An 18804-nucleotide genomic window follows, 5' to 3' on the forward strand; every position below is an offset into this window, starting at 1 on the left:
GTAGTCAAATTATTGTTGCAAAATTTTACTCATAACCCAGATGTTAAATGCCTTACCACAAAATTAATAAATAAATCTATCTATTGAACTAGAGATATATAAAATAGAGACAATGAAATAATTTGTATGATATATGTTTTTTGAATGCTGTGCCTGGACCTTCCTAATAGACAGGGTAATTTAACAGAACAAATTTCAGAGTTCAACCAATTTGTAGTCACTGAACCAGTGTGCCCCTGGGGATACCTCAGACTAACCTTTTTTACCATATGGCTGACCAACCATGTGCCCTTGTTAATGAGATCATTCCACACCTACACAGTTTACTTCTACTACTTAGTTTAACAGATATGATTATAGTAACCTAGCAAATTATTTACTTAATTGAATTTAAAAGAAAGATTTCTGGAAAAAGATTGTATGTAGTATAATTACTAACTAATAGTTTGAATGAGATGGTTCCTATGAATTTTAATTTCTGATATTTGATAAATAGTACCCTACTTATCCACTCTTCCTTTTTTTAACTTTAACTACAGTGTCATGAATGTATTTGCTAATATATGTATACATTTTATAGTCTTTTAAATTTCAGATTCCCACTTATTAAATTCCTGGAATTGAAATGGAACATGAAAATCATTGAAAAAACTAGCATGAAAAATATCCATTCTTTCTCACTTGCATTTATATAATTTCAAATCAGTAACTAAAAGCCAGACACTGATTGCATTTGTTTTCTACAATCTACCTGGATTATGTAGGATGGTACAATTTAGTTTAGAAGACTCTTTGGCTTGTATCTATAAAATACTTTTCATTCTCCCACTTGAACAAGTGAGACAAATCTCTTAAATAGTAATTTACTAAATATTAAGCACCATGCTAAGCTGTATTGTCTCATTATCTCAAGCATTCCTCAGAAGTCTCACTGCTGCCTTTTACAAAGTAACAGACTTAAAGACATGAATTAGATTCACCAAAACAACTTCATAATGGCAGAACCAAGAGTAGAATTTTTTCTCTTTCCATTGAGGGAAATATTTTTTTATTATTGAGGCATAATATCTGTACATATTTATAGGATAGAGTATGGTAATTAGATACACTTGTACTCAATGAAGATTCAATCCTAATCTCTGTCATGCTGTAAATTCCCCTAAACTCTCTGTCACTGTGCAGAGTGAAGTTTAACCTTGTTCAGTAAACAGTCAATCTTGAGGTCAATAGCAGTTAACAAAAGGAAAACCCCTTGACTTCCCTGATTGCATGGGGCTTATATATTACAAACAGTTTATGTGGCAAATTGGTAAATTCACCATCCTAATAAATATCTGAACATTAAATCGAAGTGAAGAAGAACCAATCACATCCTGAACTTCCTTTCCCAAGAAGTGTTTTATATAGCAGTAAGTCCAATGTGCTTCCTGTGGAGAGGCCAAGACTGTTGAGAGTAGAGAAAGTTACTTGCTCTCTCCCTACATTTGCCCTAGCATCGGCCCACCCATCCACAGCAGGAGTTCTGAAGGGCAGCTTGAAAGATGGGGCTCTGGTCACTGGGGCTCCCTCTGACTTCAGTGTAATGTCATCAAGAACTTAGACCTTTCCCCAACCTGTCTGCTTTATGAAAGGCAGTCTACTTTCAGATAAAATGTTACGATGAAATGGTGGTGTCTCTCAGATTCTCTAGTAAAATTCCACTCTGGAACTTATTTGGACTTTTCAAAGCCATGCATCTTGGATTTGTGCAGCTGTTTCAACATGAATATTCATAAGAGAGTCTACATTTGTGGAGCAAAGAAAGAATATCATTTGTTTATTTCTTAAATGCAGTAAGTAGCATCTCTAACATCTGTGGTCACATATATATTTTTATTTTTGTATTATTAGTGCATTAGAAGTATACATAATAGTGGGATTCATTATGCCATTGTTGTTTTTTCAAAAATCATTGATTTTTCTAAAGGCCAAGGAAATCAAATAAGATCTACATATGGTGGGGTTCAAACAAAAACAATTAAGCAATACAGAGAAGACTAAATAGTGCTAATTAGTGATAATTGCCTTTTAGTATTGAGAAATACCCAAATAAAATTGCCTTTAAAAAGACAAACCATCAACTTAAAAAATAAACACAACTTTCAAACTGAATTTAAAATATAGCACAAGACATAATCTGCTCAATCTTCTCCCTAGTACCTTCCCTTTCCCTCACCTCCTATGAGCATATGTAATTTGGAAAGTTATATTTGATTGGCACTAAAATGAGATTCAGATATGTGTCATGATTCTAATTCTATCCTTGACCACGCTTCATTTATTTGTGCATTTAATAACTTTTATTATTCCCTCTGTGTGTGCGTTGTGGTTTAGATGTGGTGTCCTCCAAAAGCTCACGTGTGAGACAATGTAAGAAGGTTTGGATGAGAAATGATTGAGTTATAACCTTAACCTAATCAGTGAATTAATCCCCCTATAGGTATTAACTGAGTGGTAACTGAAGTGGTAGGGTGTGGCGGGAGGAGGTGGGAATTGGGGAGTGGCTTTGGGGTATATATCTGTATCTGGCAAGTGGACTCTCTCTGTCTCTGTGTCTCTCTGTCTCTTTCTCTCTGTCTCTCTGTCTGCTTTCTGATCATCATGTGAGCTGGTTCTTTCTGCCATACTCTTCCGCCATGATGTCCTGCCTCACCTCAAGCCCTAAAGAATGGAGCTGGCCTTCTGTGGATTGAGACCTTTGAAACCATTAGCCTTTAAATAAACTTTTCCTCCTTTATAATTGTTCTAGTTGGGTCATTTAGTCACAGCAGCAAAAACGCTGACTAAAACTCTGTGTGTGTTGAGCGGGAGATGGCTGGTAGTGGGGATCAAACCTCAGGCCTCGTTCAGGGTTGACCTGCAGTCTACCACTGATATATGCCCCCAATCAGAGATGTAGCATTTTTAAATGAAAACAATCCAGTTAATTTCACTACATGTATTTCGTTTTGAGCCCAATGGGCAAGGAACTGAAATGGCATGTCACAAAATGCTTAAATTAAAAATAGGTTAAGATTACATGGTTTACTCTAAACTTCAGACATATTAATAAATGGAAGTGCATATTTCATTAATTATTATTCATGTGTAACTATTAAGTGCATGGTTCATAGTTCTATTAATAAATGGAAATGCAGAGTTAAGGCTTGTCTCAAAATCCAGTTCTGTAGTCTGAAAGCAGAAAGCTTGAAATTTGATATGTTAATCAAATACATCATAGAATATAGGAATGTCTAATTTTTTGCAAATAATAACATTCTGAAATACAGTTTTGTATGTAAAAAGGGAAGGTCTTATGTAATTGGAATTATAGTCACTAATCAGGTTATTAAATTTTTAGAAGTATTCCAATAAAAACATAAAGGTCTATGTTAATATCAGAATTAGAACTTTCAAAGGGCAACTGAAAAATACTCTCAGGAACTGCCCTGGAAAATGTTATCATTGATTTTTGTAAAGGCCAAGGAAAATCAAATGAAATCTACGTGTTGTAGGATTCAAACAAAAATGATTAAACATTGCAGTGAAGACTAAGTAGTGCTAATTAGTGATAATTGCCTTTGAGTGTTGGGAAAAAAAAAAAAAAAAAAAAAAACCTAAATAAAATTGTCTTCAAAAAGAAAAAGTAGGGACTTAAAAAATAAATAAAATTACCAAATTGAATTTAAAGGCACACAGAATTGGCATAACTGTAAAAAGAATATTAATTATGATAGTGGAGGTAGTATAGTTGCTCACTTTTACAAATGGTGAAGAAAGAATTAGGCTATTAGCTGCTGAGAGGTAGAACAGCATACTACCTCATACCTGCATCTGAATATAAGGCCCACTCATTAAAGGGAGATGGATCCAATCAGTTTTGTGAAACTGAAAAGTTAGTTTCCTAGTAGATCTGTTTCTTTCTTTAAACCCTATTCATAGAATTATGTTGACTCTAAAATAATAAGAAAAAAACTCACCTTTGCTGAAAGAATGAAAACCATACCCTATTATTCCAGCATCACTCTAGGACCTAGAACCAAAAAATGCATATCTGAGCACATTATTGGAAGCAAACAGTTTATTGAATGTCTACTATATGTCAGCAGGAACTTTGCCTGTGCAAATTTATTCAAGGTTTATATCACAACTTACCTATAAATCTGATGGTACTTAACTACATTTTACAAAAGAGTAAACTGCTGCTCAGGGATCTTAAGGTTCATCTGGTCAGCCAAAATTCAAGGCAGAGCCAAAATTCAAACTTTAAGTTCACATGGTTATTACCCTAAAGCCTCTTTTCACATTTCTACCTGGCCACATCAAACAGGAACTTTGAATTTTCTGTCTATAACTGTATCCAGGTACCTGGGAAGGTGCCTGGAACATAGCATGTTTTCCATAAACAACTGTCGAATAAAAGAAGGCCTATTCTGGTGCAGAGCCTGCTCTCTGTAGTGCCTCTGGGATTGAGGGCCCCTGATGGAAGTGAGTGGCACATTCATCGTCACTAACATTAAGCTGTGTCAGTCTTCTGGCTCAGAGGGGTTTTTATTTGCTTGTTTTGCCTTTCCTTGTTTGGGTATGCATCTCTAAATCGGGGGAGGCAGGATCTAGTCTTCAGTGTTTTAACCACCGTACCACACTAATGAGAATTAATAGTAAAACAGTGTTTTGCAGAATTAATCAGGCCAGACTCATCATTGACGGAAAGTCTGTTGGAAATCAATAAAACTGCATTTCAGATGTCTCATTATCCCAGACTCAGTTTTTTATTCAAAGGCAGTCTGCACAGCCTATGAAGATCTGCAAAGTAGATTTTCCTCTCTTTCTAAAGAAATGAGGACAGCAGCCTGAATAATATAAAGTCCCATAATAGGATCACTCATTTTCTATGAAATCCAAGTATGAAAGAGAAATTCTACTAGTAGCTTAAGATAAGGTCTTCTCCAAAATGGCTTAAGATTTCAAAACAAACAACCATCATTCACAGCCAGAAACCTCTACTCTGACAGCTGTGTATTTGGAAGCCTTTTTGTTGTAGTCTATTTGGATTGTTCTCAAATAAAATGGCTTTAGGTAGAATAGAGAGATAAAATCTGTGAGAAAAATCAGGCACCTCTCTTGTCATTGAAGATGAGGGTATAGCTAAAGCAGCATTAGTAGGTCAGGGACTTGGGTCTGTTTCATTGACTACTGTTTCCTTACTGTCTAAACAGCATCTGACACAAAGATAATGCACAAGAAGTGGATTAGGATACAGAAATCGTCCTAATGAGAATAATAATGATAATGATAATAATAATATAGTATTTCTGAGAGGAAGTACTAGGAATGCTGTCCCCAGCAGTAGGAGATGTACTGAAACATTTTTAAAAATATCTCTTCAGAAGGGAAAAAATAGGCATAATTCAGCTCAGGAGAGTGGAGAAATTACTTGAAATATTTGGGTTCCCCCCAAATAAGTATATTTGGAATTTATAAACACAAGGAGATGTAGGAAGATTACTTTATGGAAGCTTACTTAAAGTTGAACAATATATTGTACTATCAGAAGCTTAAGTTCAGTGAAAATTAAGAATGAGATATGAATACTTATCATCACTGTTATTCAACATTGTTTTGTAATGAATAATAAAAAATAATTGTAACAATATTGGAAAAGAAAAGGAAATGTATTTCCTTTTATTGATAATTATATGCCAGTGTGCTTAACAAACAAGCAAACAAAAACGGTAAACTCTCTAGAAATTGGGTAAATATTTATTAGAATAGCAATAATTTGTTTTAAATAGGATTGAAAATAATCTTATTTACCAAAATGTGTAATGCAACTTCTAAGAATGTTTAACAAGAAAGGTACTCAACCTCTCTAAAAAAACAGAATAAACACTTATACAAAGACATCCACAAATAGACATATCAGTAAGTGTAGATTTACTTGTTTCACATGACATATAAACTTGATTAAATTGCAATGTGAATTGCAAGTAAATTACAATAAGAATTCAGAAGCATGAACATTTAAAAGGAACCAATATAGTTTTGAGAAAAATACATGCTTATGTATATGTTGATAATGATTCTAACTTCCTCAAGAGTCAAAAATATCAAATCTAGAAGTATTAAAACAGTATTTATTTTTTTCTTTTTCTTGCTTCACACTTCATTGTGAGGCTTGACTCTTTTTATTTGCCTGTTTCAACTATTTTATTATTTTATTTTAATTTCTAAGGATGAATTCATCGAATATTCACTCTATCTCAGTCACTTGCATATGCTTATTTAATTTTCACAACACTGCATTTATCCCCATTTCACTAATGAGAAAACTGAGGAAATGGGAGGTTCAGTGAATAAAAGGTGGAATTAGTACGTAGATACTCAGGTTATCTGACTAAAGAGCAGACCAAATACTCTTTTAACTCTCTTAGATTTTAAGTATATTTCACAATAAAAAGAATTTATAACATAAATCTTCCTTGGCCAATGAACCTGACATAGATAAGTTATATAATTCCAACTGGTCGTGTATGTAATGTACTTTTACTTTTCATTCTATTTTGTTGTATTTAAGGTAGCAAACATAAAGAGTATGTGACTCAGAGTCAGGGGAGCTGAGGTTTCTAGCCCTAGCTCTGCCACTAACAAGCTCTGTGACCTTGGAAAGTCACCTCACTTCCATGATCCTCATTTTACATCTAAAAAATAATGTGAGGTGAATGAGAAGAGTTCCAAAGTCCATGTATTGTTACAATCATGTGGCTCTCTAATGGGGAAGTAGTCCGTGAAGCCTGTCTGACTCCAAAGCCAACACAAGTTGGTTCTTACTTCTTTTTATAACACTTCTGTTTATAAAAATACAGGAGAATGCCCTGTCCTTCACCCCACTTTTCTCACTCCTCGAATGTGAAGGATGTTGAACTATGGAGGGACCTCCAGAGACAGGACAAAAACTAGCTTCTTACTGTGACACGTGGTACAAACTCAGTTTGGGAGTCCCTTGTGCAGTGAGCACAGGTTCTTATTTATAGCAAGTAGGTCCATTTGGGCTTAAACTTAGTAATCTTATTTTAAATGTAAGGGACTACTAAAATAATACACACTACATCCATATAAAATGGTATATTTAATAGAAAATTGTTTCAATAAGTAGAGAAATCTAAAATCAAATCATACATAAATTTGGGAACTTTTTAATATTAAGCATAATTTTTTTTAAATTCTCTATTAAAATTTCCTGGTGATCCTTTAAAGGACATTTAGGACATATTTTAGGAATATGTTTTAGGTGATCAAGTAATAAGTATGATTGATTCTGATCATCTTTTAGCAATCGAGTATTATGATATGCTTTTTTAAAATGACATTTCCTGTGTGGCTTGGCACTGTGACATGGCAATTCAGCCAAATAAAGACTCTAAAATTAATTTGACTTTCTCCTGTATGACTTATCTACTGGGTACACTTAAGGAGCTATAAAAGGTTTAACTTTAAAAAAAATTTTTTTTTACATGTACAGTGTCAAATTGTAAATGTTATTTAAACATGTGTAATACTCAATTGCTAAAAGATAAAAATCAATCATACTTAAATCTATTACTTGATCACCAAAAACATATTCCTAAAATATGTCATAAATGTCCTTTAAAGGAATTCCAGGAAATCTTAACAGAGAATTTTTTTTTTTTTTTTTTTTTTTTTTGTGGTACTGGGATCAAACTCAGGGCCTTGTGCTTGCAAGGGAAGCACTCTACCAGCTGAGCTATCTCCCCAGCCCTTAATAGAGAAATTTTTAAAAATTTTGCTTAATTTGCAATTTGTAAAAACAAACTGTAATGTTGCTTAAAAGATACACATACTCTTATATATTTTTTCTAATTTGTATATTATCAGTCAATAGCCCACTTATAATTATCATTTATTAATCTTGATATTAGATAAATCTTTGATGATTTAAAAAGTAGAAATTATTTCCTGGCATTATTTTAAAATAATTGTGTAAAGAACATATTACATACACAAAATGGCATATTTTGAATTTAATATAAATGAGTATTTCTTATATTTCTGTTTAGATTAGCTCCTTCATATGTTAAATAGTGTCTTAACAGTTAGTTAGTTACTTGTTATTTTTTCTTTTTTTTTTTTAACTCTACATTAATCATAGGGTGATCCTAAAGCATTTGAGAAAGAGCAGGCAGTACTAAATTGAAATGATGTCCAACACTGCTCTCTACTGGCAAAAAAGCGAGTCATAAACTATTCAACCTTTAAATTAAAAAAAAAAAAAAAGTGCTTGCAAATGAGAGTAGTCTCAAACTTGGACTCTCAAACTTTCACATGTTTGTGAAATACCTATGGTGGGCATAATGCAATACAGAAAGAATGGAAGAAATGAATATGAACATCACTTGCAGTCATTAGTTTAAAAGAGGAGTCTTTATTTCAATTAATTGAAAATAGTTATGAGAATTTGGAAAATATTAAATATATTAATACAATTGTTAATTTAAGAGGAGTAAATGTAGATATTTTGTGTATGAGAGCAAAATACTTATCTACTTATACTTATCATTTCAACAGCTTGCAGCCTGTAAAGTGCCTAATTTGAGTACCCCTGCCTAGACAATAGTGTTCCATCTGAGCAGAGAGAGGTATGAGTTGCAGTACTTGAATAGAATATGAAATCGGATCCGATTTAGATCAGATATTTGTTCTGTATTCATCAAAGTATTTATATTTTAAAAAGGCATTTTAAATTTTGTAAAATTGTAAGAAAATACATGCCATGTTGTCATAAATTTCAATATAGTTAAAGAATACCCCAAACATTTTGAGGAAAATAATGCTATCATCTTACCCTTTTAGTCCGATATTCTAAATGTGTCTCTGATATTTTATATCTTTCCTATCCATCCATATTGTTTGGTGGTCATATCCAATATTTTAACCTCAACCCTTTACTACTCAACTAGTAGCTGAAGTTCAGTATGTATAGACACATTGTTTATGTATAGACACAGACACATACAATAGATAGACATATATAAGCATAATAATGCCAGATAAATAAATGATTAAATAATATTAGTAACAGAAGAAGTCTCATTTGCCGTCTTAAGTTTGCATAATGCTGTCGTTGACTGGTTCCATTGGCAGTACCATTGGCAATCCCACCAGCAGTGACACATTGTAATTTTATTTGCTGGGTCTGGCACTCTAATTCGCAGTATCAATGATTTCACCTTCCTAATCGCCCTGAGTACCGCTCTTGCCCTGAGTACTGCTCTTATTCCCTTTGCAGCAACATTCTCTCCTGTCTCATCTGAGCCTGGCAGCTCCCAGGGGAACCACGATTTTTGTGCCCTTCTCTGTCTCTCAGCCTTCCATTGAGAGCTCAGTCAGTTCCCCTAACCCTCATCTTCTACTCATAAGTCATCCCCAAATCTCAGCCTCGGATGCCTAGTTCCTGGGTCTGCATGTTTAATTGACATGGCAGAAGCATTTCACCGTCAATATGCTTGAGTTTGTGTTTCACCTTTTTCTTTGTTTTAGGTCTCTTTTATTAAAATAACATTTTTTTAAAGAGGACTTTCCTAATGCTTGCTTAAATATCCATATTCTCCCCAGGGTGTGTCATTTTTGTATTATTTTTACTTCTGCCATCTAAGATATAAAGCTTCTGTGATCTAGACATAAACACGGACATAGTATACACATACAAATGTTCACTAGAATGTATACTTCATGAAAACAGGATTTTTTCCCCCCAGCACTTAGTAAATGCCTGATGGTAAATACTGTGTGTGTGTGTGTGTGTGTGTGTGTGTGTGTGTGTTTTACTGGAGATTGATTCTCAGTCCTTTTAATTTTTCATTTTGAGACATGGTCTTCCTAAATTACCCAGACTGACCTTGAACTTGTGATTCTGCTGTCTCAGCTTCTGGAGGAGCTGGGATCACAGGTGTGCAGTACCACCAAAACAGGAAATAATCTTATTCTTAAGGAATAAATGAGTATGTGCAAAATTAACACAATGTTATTTGGAGGCTTAATTTATTTTTTGTTTCATCAACATAATCTATGTTCATTTTAAACAAATATTTCTCTAGGGCTTATAATTAAAAAGAAAACAATATACAAAACCCACCCCCAAGTCTTTTCCCAAGTCTCACTTAAACAGATACCTTTTGCATTCCTGTTGCCTGTGTCATTTTGTTCTTTGTTTCTGGATAACCTGCTGCCTGTAGTGCTTTGATCTGTCCTATTTGTAGTGGCTATCAACACCCTCCTGTCATCTCTCCCATTTCCTGGGTTCCGTTTTTCCCTCTGTTTTACTTTATTCCATTTTTTTGTTTGTTTGTTACTGAGTTCTGGGGCATGGGAGGGCAGAATTTTGTGCTCATGCACCTATCAGTATGATTTTGTGTTTTTCCTCATAGATTTGAAACTTGACTTAAATCACATTTTCTTTCTCAGAATTCAAAGTCATTTTTTTTCCATGATTGCTTCCCTGAAGAAGTCTGCTGTCATTTATATGTGCTGTTTCTCTCTGGAATTTTATGATCTTTATGCCCAGTGTATTGATGATGAGACTGCTTATGCTTCTGTGGGTTTTTACATGACAGTGATATAACCATTCTTTAGTCTGGAATGCGTAGCTTTGATTCTTGGAAAGGTAGTAATTTTCTTCCTCAGGTTTTCCCATTCTCTTTCTTGAACTCTCTGTAATTTGATGTTGGATTTCCTGACACAGGGGTTCTCAACATTTAAGCATGCAGGAGGATCACCTGGGACACTTATTGAAACTGTTTGCTGGGTGCCTGTTCCTGAGTTTCTGACTGAGTAGAATTCAGTTCCAGAATTCAATAGATTCAAGTAGAACCAGAGTTTCTGATTAAGTAGAGACTCTGACTGTGTTTCTTTTCCCCTTCCTTATCAATATCTGACGTTCATACTTTTGTTCCCTTTTCCGGGTCTGCCTTCCCCAAATATCTAGCGGCATCACACCCTTTCTAGCTGGCTTCTTTGACCGAGTTAGCGAGGCCTCCTCCAACCATCTAGAATGCAGGCAGCAGAACCACAGATGCACCCACTCGCTCTGTGCTTCCACCCCTTCATCCCGCCCTCTCTTCAGAGTACTTCCGGAGTACCATATCATTTACTTGTTTGTATGATCTCATTTATTGCTCTTCTGCCCCACTAGTGTGTAAGTCCCACAAGGCAGGCATTTACTCTGATTTTTTTTCTCTGCTATAGTCTCAACTCCCAAGATATCACTTATCAAATGATAAGCATCCAGTAATTATTTCTTGATGAATTTCTTCAACTTTATCTTCCAGTATTCTTATTATTTTTTAAATCAGCTGAGTCACATTTTTAATTTCTTTGGGTTCTCTTTTGTTCTTTAAATGCTCCTCTTTTGAGTATCTTGTTTTTTGTTGTTGTTGTTTATAATGGATGCAATACACTTATATTGATTTTTGTTTTAATAATCTTTTTTTTTCCTGCTTTCTCTTTGCTCCTTTCTCATTCTTTTTGTCCCTGTTTCTTTGTTTTCTTAGCAGTTTTTCATGGGAGAGGGTTTTCTCAAATATATACTTGTTGTGCTTCATATTTAAGACTGAGCATTCAAAAGCTTCAATTAAGTGATGTGTGCTTGACCATCACACATCACTGTGTGTGACTGATCAGGTGACTCATCTACTCCATGTGGGAACCTCCACTGTCAGCATAGATTGTGTTGTTCTTTCTTGGGCCACTTCCGCTAGGGAAGAATTCTCCTCCCTGGAGACTTACAATTGGCACCTGGTATCCTAGAACTCAGGCAGAAGAAGAGAGTCAGGTGACCCACACAGCATATGCCCTTCTGCTTAGCATGGTAAGCACCTCCCTTCAGCTCTCAGCCATGACTAGCATCAGGCAGTCTGCAGTTTCCCTGGCCTGTTTTAGTTGACACCTCTTCTGTTGGAGGTAAGGTGATTAGATTCCTGGCTGTGGCATGATTCATTTTACCTCCACCCTCAACTGTCCAGGCACTATACCGAGTGGAAACAATGAAACTCTCTGCTTTGTACAAGCCTTCAATAGTGCTTAGGACAGAGTATTTCAGTGATTTGTGGGTTTGTGTATGAGGTGGTATGTTTTGGAAATGTAAGCATTTAAACCTTTTTTCCCAGAATTAGACCCCCAAAGCAAAGATTTAGGTGCCTGTGATTTGTGAAGGGAGTGCTCTGGTGAAATCAATACAGAATCAGGAAAAGCAGAGTAGTCCTGGGCAGGACAGCATGGAAGGGTGTGCATCAGGCAAAGCTCGCTCATCCAGAGTCCCAGGGAAACTCTGCATCACACCTTACACCTCCAGGCAAAGGAGGGAGGCTTTCTACACCCAACTAAGGCAGACATTGTCTAAAGAATGTAATGATATGGGAAGGAGTCGGAGGCAGTGCAAAAATCTCCCAGGTGCTCCTTGCTGTCAGTACTGGCAAGGCAACTTCTTTGCCTAACAGAATGCTTAGAAGGGCTTGAGCGTGAGCCAGTGCTAGCAAAGCACAGGCAAGCTGAAGAATGGGTCTATGAGCTGATAAAACTGATCCCAGGAAAGCTGAGCGGCCACAACTATGTCCATTGAACCTTTGTGTCTTCCCCAAACCATTATTAAATAAAGGAATGGTAATTCTTCATAATTATAAAACATCATGGTTTACAATGTGTTTCCTTCTCCTGTTGTGGTTGCTCTGTGGAATTATTTTATAAAGAGAGAAGTCTATTATCTGTATTTCTTGGAAGAGTCATAAGACAGAAATTAAGTAATTTTATAACATCTTCAAATTCTGAGCCTAGGGCTCATTGTAGTACTGATATGTCACATTTAAGTTTTATAAATATTTTATATAGAAATGGGATACATGTCATTGTTCTAAAGAGTAAGAATCATTATGACTTTTATAATTTAAAAATATGCAAAAAATATAAAGGGTAGACTTTTTTGCAACTTTAAAATTAAGTTGGGTCAAGTAACAAGGCCCATATTAAGATGTCTTTTAGTTTAATTCTACCATTATTCAAGGATTCTATCACTGTTTTATTTCTTAGTTGATTTAATTAAAGCCAATGTGAAAGAAACATTAAAATTTCCCAGAGCACTGTTAGAGGTGGATTTATTTAGAATATTCTTGGGGTTCTTCCATTTGATCCTATTTGCATATAATACTTACTGACTCTTAACATTTCTGCCAAAGTATATATCTTTTCCCCAAAATATTGCCAGTTACTCTTATAGTATGATACTGATACTTCAGTTTCTTTCTTCAGTACAGACATCACTTATCCATAAAGAATATGCTTTTGCTGAGTGTTGTGTACGCCTGTAATTCCACCTACTTGGGAGGCTGAGGCAGGAGAATGGCAAATTTGAGAACAGCCTCAGCAACTTAGTAAGATCCTATCTCAAAATAAATAATAAAAAGGTTTGAGGATATAGCTATTTACTGCTAGAGGGGATCTGGGTTTAATCCTCAGTATCACCAAAAAAAAAAAAAAAAAAAAAAAAAAAAAGAGTAATATGCTTTGCCTCCCTGTTCCTGCTAATACTAGACCACCCACAACTGAATCTCAGTGCTTTGATCAATTCAGAGAAGACTCTACCCCATGGATTTACCCCAAATTAAATAACTCCTCTTGTGTTATATCCTGCTCTGTTACTTGAATCCTTTATCCTTGCTGGATGATCTAAAATAGTGGTTTTCAAAGCTGGTGGCTCATTAAAATCACCTCAGGAGCTGGGAAATATATGGATGTCCTGACTGTGCCCCGGACCAATTGAATCAGACTCATAGGCATTGATAATAGGTTTAAATCTCTTCCTGTGAATCCGTCTTGAAGACAAAGTTGAAAACACTGATGTAAACAGAGGAAATGAACAGACTCACTGGTGAAAGGAATAACTTTGGCTGTTTCCCATGTCTTGGGGACAGGTTTTCAATTCCTTTCAAGATGAGAATTTCCCATTCATTTTGATCTTTTGTATATGCCTGGTCAACCAACAACTTTAGGTCACAGTGGGTCACAGTACCTGACTTATCTTACCTAAACCCCAGTAACAGTTGTTTGGTAGAATTTGAACGTATTAGAGAAAGAAACTTTGTACCTTATAGAATCTGAGAAGTAGGCCTTCACTTTACCTCAGGGCAACTGAGCTTGGTTCTCAGGAACAGCAGTCATCTGTATTTTCAATTTACCCTTTTTATCTACTTTCTACTACCCTCATAATCTGTTCACTCATTTCTAATTCTGGTCAACAGATTTCAGTCCAAGACGTTAACTGCAATATTATTAGATAGATAACTCCCTCATGCTGCCCTAAAGTTTCTGGGGTTTTTCGTTTAAGAAATCTGCACATATACTTTTTAATTTGCTTCCTGGGGAACACAGGAAGTCCATCTCAAAAAAACCGAGACTCTTAATGAATTTATTTTTTCAAGAGTGGAGGGAAGAATGAGATACCATGGCTTCACTGTATCATTCCCTTTCACGCTGGAAACGAACACATGAAATCACATCCCCTGAATCACCTACTAGCAATCTGGTGCACACGTGTGAGCGGTGGTGAATCTGTGACGGCCTTGGTGTTATAATTGGTAGTGTGTGACAAGAGTGAAACCAGTCTTTGGGAAATTATATATATTTTATGAATTTAATTATTACGTGTAATTTTATAGAAATATTTTTCACAATAAAACTTCCATATTTCAATTCTCATTGGAGTTAGGCATTTTATGATGTTGGACTCTATTTAGGAGGAACTATGTCTCCCCAGGGTAGAGATTTTATCAAAATGTGATAATTATTGTGAAATGTTTTCTTTTTTTGGGGATTAGTTAAGTTTAACCAAACACCCTCAGTGACTGCCTTCAGGGTCATTTTGAAACAGTTAAATTATAGATCATGTGTGTTTTTTTAAAGTCCAGACTAGATATACTGAATGGTATATATTTGATTTTAAAAACTTTTTTTTTTTCTTTTAAATACTACATGCTGTATGAGTTTTATGGTTGGAAAACAAGGGAAAATGTTGTAAAATTATAAACTGAAATATAGTATCAAAGTTTAGCTATAGTAACAAATAAAACATTGATGTGCTTTGAATTTTTAGATAATTTTTAATTGTTAACATTTACTAAATTTTTAATTGTTGAGATCAACTTTATTCCTTTTCCCCAATGATACATTTGCTTTCTTTCTAGTAAAATGTCTGAAAATAAAATATGTAAGAAAAGTTCTTATTTTTAAGTCTGAATAATAGGATTTTTAAATGATCAAGTGATATATTTATGTTTCTATATATTTTAAACAGAGTAGAAATTAATGGTTCTTCTACTAATTGGGACTTAAGTTTGCACATTATGAAACCGTTCAGTTGTGCAGTGCTGTAGCTGACAGTGACCTGGTGGTAAATGACATGGAACAGCCCGTGTTCTCACAAATGACCATTTTCAGTTTCTTGGTAGCACCGAAGTGGAGCAGCCGAAAGGAACAGAGGTTGTGAGAGATGCTGTGAGGAAACTAAAGGTAGGGAAACTCCTTTGAATAAATGCCTTGTGTGTGGAACCTGTCATGTCATTGCAGATTGATGGAAATGAAAACAGAGAAAGCTTTGTGGCAGGAATAGCTTCTCCCTGGTAAAAAAAATGAGCTATTGAATAAATACCATCAGAGATATTTTTAAATAATAAATATGTACACACATTTATTTATCCTTATATGGCACATTGTATTTTGTAAGATATAATTTCTCATAATCGCTAAAACATTTAATGACAATATTTCATAAGCATCGACATTCAGGAGCTTGACTCCACTTTGCTTGAACAATGCCTTCACTCAAAAACTGGCAATAATATAGCAATCCATATCCACCAGTTGGCAATATGCACTTAAAGTTGATTGCAAAGCAGGATTTTGTAGGGACCCTGTGTATTATGCAAATGCAAGAGATTAGGCCAGGCCCATGAGCAGCCATAGAGGAACTGTGAGAATTAGAGGGTAGAGGAGAACTTGAATAAGGGCTCCACAGACTCGACATCAACAAGTTTTCTGAGAAAATATAAGCAAAGGCATACATTCATAATCAACTAGCTTCCTGAGAAAATGGAAGTAACTCCACATATTCATAATTGATGTTTCTCTAAAACAGTCTCATATAAGATGTCACCTAGCATGTTTACCTAATGACTCCTCATCTCAAAGGATATTGTTCTCACTGAGATTTTAAAATCAGAAAAACTCCTTCAACATACTTCTCATCTTTATCATGTTAAAATTACCTTCTTTCTTCACACACTTCTAATTTTTTTCTCTAATTTTATCTGATTTAGAGATCATCCAATTATTGCATCAGGAGTATCAGGTTTCTGATTGTTCTAGGCAAAATCATGAACATTACAAAGTATTATCTTGCTTTGAGACTCACACAAGGTAGAGCTGTTCAGCAGTTCAGGAAAAAATTTAAGTGGAATGCTTTCTATTATGGATGAAGAAATAGAGGGAGAGAATATTTTTGTCCACTCATATTGAATTTAAATATTCTACCTAATTCTTTTAATTAAGCATACTAAGGATCCCAGGGATCCTAATATTACTAGAATTAAGCATACTAAGCATGATTAAGCATAATTAAGCATACTAAGGATCCCAGGATCCTAGTATTACTCTCATTAGGGGGAAAATGTGGACTAGACAGACAATTTTTTTAAACTATTCCTTTGCTAGATCAATAAGAGAGACTTCACTGTTTAAAGACAGGGCAACATTTAGAATAGGATTCTGTTGAAGTGTTTTTGAGATATTGCAAATACTGGACATGTATCCAAGTTCTCTACAATCAAAATATTTTATAAAAGAACAAGGGTGTTTATATTTATATTTTTGGTGCTCCTTTCGTCAGTCAACCCAAATCCCAAACCAAAAGGATTGAGAAAGTAACAACTAAGTCAAATGTAAGCAGAGATTTGAAAACAATGCTTTCTAATCAACAACTAGTTTATATTTATTTTTGTGGGATTTTATGTGTGGTTTCTATGAAGTTTCATACTTAGTAATGTACTACATTGAAGAATGAATAGGATTTACAATGAGATAAAAATCATGTTGTATAGTTTTAAAATGCACACCTAACTGATGGTAACTTTTGTCTCCCAAATGTCTTCAAGAACAATTTTGTACTTAATCTTAACTTGGTCTATTTCAAAAAGTTTGTGTCTCAGGAAGGTCTACCAAAGGATAAAGATTCATGCACTAATGAGAATGAATAAAACAATAGCTAATTTTATTGTAATTTTAAATTTATTTTTTATTTGAGGTCAGAGCTACAATTCAAACTATATCAAAAATATTTGCACCTTTTGAAAAGTTGATCCTGGTGACTTTTAAAATTTGTTGACATGTAAATGGCCAGCAGGTGGTGCTATGACTCTACGAAAAAAAATTTAACTGCCTTGCATACACAACCCCATTTTAATTTCTTGCTTATTTTTGTCAAACATTTCTATCCTGATTGATTTTTAAAATCTGCTGTAGTTTATTAGTATTTCTTTCATTTGCCACATGAGGAACATTTTATTTATATTTACTCATTTTTCAAAAGTTTGCAATGTTAAATATACAGCCTTCTTACATTAAATAAGAATTCCAAATTTAATCTAGGCTAATCAAAACTAAGGATTTCAATAATCTATTTTTCATGGTTTGTTCAATTTCAGAAGATCTGATTAATTTTTGTAATATTTTAAACAATTTTTATTTAGAATTTTATATCATTTAACAGAGATTTAGATTTTGTAAGTTTCTAAATGTAGTAATTTTTATAAGTATTGAAGTCTTTACTTTCAGAATCTGTATTTGTCAAAACAACATGCCTTCTATTTCTTAATCATGTTTTAGTCTAAGATTTAAAAACATACCAAATATTTCAAAATGTAATAACTTAAAAACCCTTTCAGTTTCTGTGTATTTAATCATGTAGTTATTGTTACTATTGTAATGAATTTCATTTTCAATGGTGATTGATCTAGTTGTTTTGTTAATACAACTAATATAAATGTCAGAGGGCTCATTATACTTCATAAACAATTTTTGAGGTTTACATGCGAATAAGTACTGAAATACAGATTCAAACTTGTCAGTTTTCCTGGGAGATAACCAGGGGGTGGCATTCCTGAGCCCCAACTTTAGAGAAGAAACCCTCACTTCACTGGAGCTGCATTAATATTACATGAAGTTACTTCAAGGAAATATGGCCTTTGGGATTCACTGTGGAGTCCTGTTAGTCTCAGCCCAGCCGTTTCTCCAACCTCACTCTTTCTGGGCAGCATAACTGTCTTGTCTTTACAACCAGTATTTAACTACAAAAAGGTTTAAAACTTAATCATGTTATATACAAAGGTAGCTGATTTTCCCACCTGATTGTTAGGAATATTTTAATAGTTTAAATATAAGAAACAACAGAAGTGAATAGTACCTCAGTATAATAGACCCAAAGGAATAAATCGATTTTCTTGTCTAAAAGTGTATATGTTCCATTAATAGTATAGTTAAGATTTTACTTTTTAAAAATGTCTTTTGAGAGATAGATAGAAATTCTGTGTGACATTGAAGCTGCAGGATACCCTTAAATTTTCTTTAGCAGTTCTACCTAGCAGTAACATGTATTTAACCAAGTACTTCTTGCATTTCAAGCAAACCTTCATAATTACTCATCATTTTATGGTGAAAAAGGTCTTGTTT

The 18804-nt window shown here is 34.4% G+C and overlaps 1 protein-coding gene across 11 annotated transcripts in view; it reads left to right on the forward strand.

Moving 5' to 3' along the window:
- Positions 1-18804, forward strand: part of Gulp1 (GULP PTB domain containing engulfment adaptor 1) — a 268650-nt gene that overhangs the window by 199892 nt on the left and 49954 nt on the right. For all 11 annotated transcript variants that reach the window (XM_047544379.1, XM_047544374.1, XM_047544381.1 and 8 more), the window contains one exon: positions 15520-15591. In XM_047544379.1, the coding sequence (XP_047400335.1) occupies positions 15520-15591 (72 nt within the window). The remainder of the gene's footprint in view (positions 1-15519; positions 15592-18804) is intronic.

The sequence above is a fragment of the Sciurus carolinensis genome, chromosome 3 (assembly GCF_902686445.1).
Source record: "Sciurus carolinensis chromosome 3, mSciCar1.2, whole genome shotgun sequence".
Lineage (NCBI taxonomy): Eukaryota > Metazoa > Chordata > Mammalia > Rodentia > Sciuridae > Sciurus > Sciurus carolinensis.